The sequence below is a fragment of the Histoplasma capsulatum genome, genomic scaffold, assembly GCF_000149585.1.
Source record: "Histoplasma capsulatum NAm1 scaffold_2 genomic scaffold, whole genome shotgun sequence".
NCBI lineage: Eukaryota > Fungi > Ascomycota > Eurotiomycetes > Onygenales > Ajellomycetaceae > Histoplasma > Histoplasma mississippiense.
In genome coordinates, this window is record NW_001813981.1 from 787,444 (window position 1) to 791,517 (window position 4,074).

A 4,074-nucleotide genomic window follows, 5' to 3' on the forward strand; every position below is an offset into this window, starting at 1 on the left:
GAAAAAAAAAAAAAAGTCAAAATCACAGTAACTATCGCATATTTCAGAAAGGAGAATTATCCGATAGGGTAATAAATAATATAATACATTTTTTAAATCCCAGCAACAGCACAGAGAGATGCAAGCAGCGCCATTTACAGAACCAAGAAAAGCAGATGAACGAGTAAGGGAGAGCCAGAAAAAAAAAAAAAAAAAAAAAAAAAAAGAGAGAGAGAGAGATAGAGAGAGCCCAAGGCGACGAGAAGGTGGAAGGCATCATTTTACCCCATCATTCAGAATTTTCAACCCGATCCATTATTCATTCACATCCACATTTTTCCAAGCATCCTCCCCCCCCCCCTTCTTTATCTACTTACTACTCAACGAGTCGCACTGGAAAAAAAAAAAAAAAAAAAAAAAAAAAAAAAAAAAAAAAACAAACGTAACTTTCACTCGTCTCCCGCCTGCAGGAACGGATTGGCGATCTCCTCGCTGCCATCGACGGGCGAGATGAGCACGAGCAACGTACCACGCGCAACAATGAGGCCGAGGGAGCGGGTTGTTTGATTACCCTCGTCGTCTGCGCCAGGGGGGAGGGAGGGGGTAGAGTTAGAGATAGTTAGTTCGTTCATGTTGAAACTTTGGGATGGCTCGCTGGCTGGCTGGCTGGAGTAGATGAGGGCTGATGGAAGGGATGGAAAAGGTATTTGATATGATATGATATGATCTGTAGTTACTTACCGCGCATAACTTCCCTAACGTCATCGAGGACGAGGTTCATGAGCTGGTCGTAGCCCTTGAGGGTGCCGGTGACTGGAAGGGGAATGGATTCGGTTAGCTCGATCGACATTATTGGTTTTTCTCAGAGGACGGTGGGCGATGCATAGCAATGGTGATATTGGGTGTAAGGAGAAGGTGGCATGGGCGGGGGGGGCACATTGCCCGCCCGGAGCATGTTTCAGGATCTCCTCCATTGAAACAAATGATACGGGACTTTTTTGAAGGATGAGAGAATGGGTACTGCAGCAGCAACCATGGCTGTCATTTTCAACAGAAAAGGTGTGGTGGGGTAATAAATGTTCAGTATCATCCAATGTTCAAAACCGCGGATGAGAATCGCAAAGGAGCAACACTTCTCCATCAAGGCAGATTTTAACAAAGGTAGAAGCACGAACCAATAAAAGAAGAAAGCAGGAAATGAAAATACAGATACTAAAATAACAAATAACAAAATAAATAAAACAAATAAATAAAAAAAGTGAACCTACTAACCTTCTCTCCCCCCATTGAACTTCACACAAACCTCCTTCTCCATATACTTCGTCAGGTCCAAAATATTCTCTTTCTTCGGCTTCTCCTGCTGCTGTTGCTGCTGCTGCTGCTGCTGCTGCTGTCCGCCTTGCCCGCCTCCTTGCCCTCCACCCTGCTGCTGCTGCTGCTGATGCTGGTGATGTTGATACGATGCACCGCCACCCACGCCGCCACCTCGCTGGTTCCGGTAGCCATAGCCGCCTGCACCACCAGCTCGACCTCCGCCGCGTCCACCACCCCGGGGACCGCCCCGGAAGGAGCTGCGTTCGGACATGATTGCGGGGCTTACGCGGGGGGGGGGGGGGGTGTCCATGATTGAAGCGGGGTTGATTGGGAATTGCGATTTGTCCCTTTTTGTTGTGCCCGTGCCCTGGGGAAATTAAAGCCCGGGAGGGGGGGGGGGGTGGAGATTGGGGGTTTTGATACAAGGTGGGTGTTTTTGTGTGATTGATTTATGATGGATCGTTTACTGTTTGGTTTTGGCGGAGGAAGCGCTTTTTGGTTTTTCGGTGGTGTGTGGATTTATGTTTCGGGTGCGTTGACTTTTCGGGAGCTTTGGTTTGTTTTTTCCTCCTTGACTTCGACGAAGTATATAAACTGCGCATGCAATGATACCAACCACATCCATGATTCCCCCGGTCTTCTTCCTTTTCTTTCGGAGATTTCTAAGCGCGGGGGCAAGTGGAAAATACAAGAGATGCAAGGAGAGATTAAAAGCTGTAAAGGAAAATCAATATAAGAAAAAAGGGTCGTGGATTCTTTGGTAGCTTTCTTGCCTGGTTACCAAGTACTAATAGCATTCATTCATTGTAGGTCATGAGCTTCGCAGCGGGGACGGACGTTCCGTCCACTCAACTCTGATACGGATTCCGCTGGGATGAGGATATGTTATTTTATGAAACATACCAGAGGCATGCGGGTGTTACTTGTAAGTAGTTACCCAATGATATGATTTAGAGTGATCAGATCGTGTGTGTGTGTGGAATTACCCCACAGAGCATATTAATGTCACTAGAACAATTACAAAAAGAAGAAAACAACCAGAGCAGTCTATTCAATGGGGAACTAGCGGTCAATAAATTCCTAAAGGAGAACGAGAAACAACACGGAGTAGAGTAGCTCAGTCAGTATCTCGGCCCGCAACCCGGGTAACAGAGTACTGGCGCTCTAGTCATACAGTTCTTTCGGCGTTGTATGATCCCGCTTCAGGCTGTTGGGAGCCGTGACCTTAATCCCGCTCTCAATTCGCGACAATGTCATATCATACCCCTTATAGTCGCACCAGGACTTAGCCATCTTCGCCGCATTCTTAATCTCTCTGCCATTCAGCTGCCACATAGCCAGCTCCTTCAGATCCTCATCCGTGATTTCTTTCATCACACTCCTTACTTCTTGCTCCCCATCTGCCTCCTCGCCAGGGCGCGGCGCCATTGGTGGCATTCTTTCCAGGAACTTCCGCCATACGGTCTCGCGCGTCTCTGGAGTGAGGGGGCTGAATAGAAGGTGCAGATTGAGGCGCGATCGGAAGGCAGTGTCGATAGTCTCGTATAGATTGGTCGTCAGGAAGATGATGCCTCGGAAGTATTCTAGTTCACGCAGGAAGATCGAGACAAGTTCGTTGCGCGCGATGTCGTTGGGATGGCGCTCTGACATGAAGACATCGGCTTCGTCGAGCAGGATTACCGCGTCCCATTCGATTGCCATTTCAAAGACTCTCTTAATCTTCGGGCCAAGTTCGCTGGCTAGGATTCCCAGATCCTCCGCTTGGAGGTAGAAGAGTGGCCGGCGGCATCTGTCGGCCACTGATTGTACGCCAAAAAATGGCCCAGTTAGCGGCCTTCATGCTCTTATCGTGTTGGAGAAGGGGTATCATTTACTCACCCGCTTCCGCAGTCAGTGTTTTCCCAGTGCCAGGAGGCCCGCTCAAGAGGATATTCAGTCCCTGGCCTAAGGAAGTGGACAGTTAAGTTAGTAATGGAAGTTTCATCTTCCAAATGCATGAGCTTCAACTAACCTTTCCCTGCGATGACGTCATCATCCCGGCGCTGTGTCCCATGGTGATTCTCAACAAAGGATAGAACTAGATCTTTCTGTTGCTTGTCGTACACTAGATGTTCGTAAGCTTCATCGTTCCATTCCACAGGCTTGAGTTCGTCAACGTAGAAATTCACTAAAAAATAGGGTCAGCGGATGTTACGCAACAGCACTTTCTTATAGATCGGGCAACCATACACCACTCTTTGTTTCTCAGCGCATATCCGTGAACTATATGTTGTAGGAGAGCCATGTCATCGCCAATTTCGAGCATTTCCTCCTTGTTCTTGCGTTGTTCCTCCTCCGAAAGATAAATTTTTGTAGACGGCGAGCCATTCTCGAGGAGCGTGCTCCGGCTGGAGGCGGGATCATTGGGATCCGCATCCTCCACGGGCTTCAGAACTCGTTTGAGTACCAATTTCTTATGATATTCGGGGTCTTTCATTTCTTTCATTGGTTGTTTCAATTGATATTTGTAGTATCCTCTCGCGTCGATAAGGATTCTGCCATCAACCTAAACAAGAAAATATTAGCGGCGACTTTCGCAAAGCCTTGACTAGGTATCTTAAGTCGTATACATTGTGTCTTTTCCCATCAGAATCAATTGCAATATCCGTGTAGGTCTTATATTGAAGACCCTGTAGTTCAAGAACATTCGTAGCCCTAGCCTTCAACCTCGCAATGACGGCAGCTGGATTTTCGTGGAACCGCAACGGGTAATGGAGGAAGCTTGTGTGATGGGCAAATTTG

General features: G+C 47.6%; 2 protein-coding genes across 2 annotated transcripts; both read right to left on the reverse strand.

The window, feature by feature from the left end:
• Nucleotides 1-428: 428 nt before the first annotated feature.
• HCAG_02332 (predicted protein) lies at nt 429-1,564 on the reverse strand (the record flags this gene model as incomplete). The annotated part of the gene is made up of 3 exons (XM_001542111.1): nt 429-559; nt 721-792; nt 1,252-1,564. The coding sequence occupies 3 exons, from the start codon at nt 1,562-1,564 to the stop codon at nt 429-431; spliced, it is 516 nt and encodes a 171-aa protein (XP_001542161.1).
• An 893-nt stretch (nt 1,565-2,457) lies between these two features.
• HCAG_02333 (predicted protein) lies at nt 2,458-3,769 on the reverse strand (the record flags this gene model as incomplete). Its single annotated transcript, XM_001542112.1, has 4 exons — nt 2,458-3,092; nt 3,172-3,237; nt 3,305-3,460; nt 3,523-3,769. 4 exons carry the CDS (start codon nt 3,767-3,769, stop codon nt 2,458-2,460), a joined length of 1,104 nt encoding a protein of 367 aa, XP_001542162.1.
• Nucleotides 3,770-4,074: the final 305 nt, after the last annotated feature.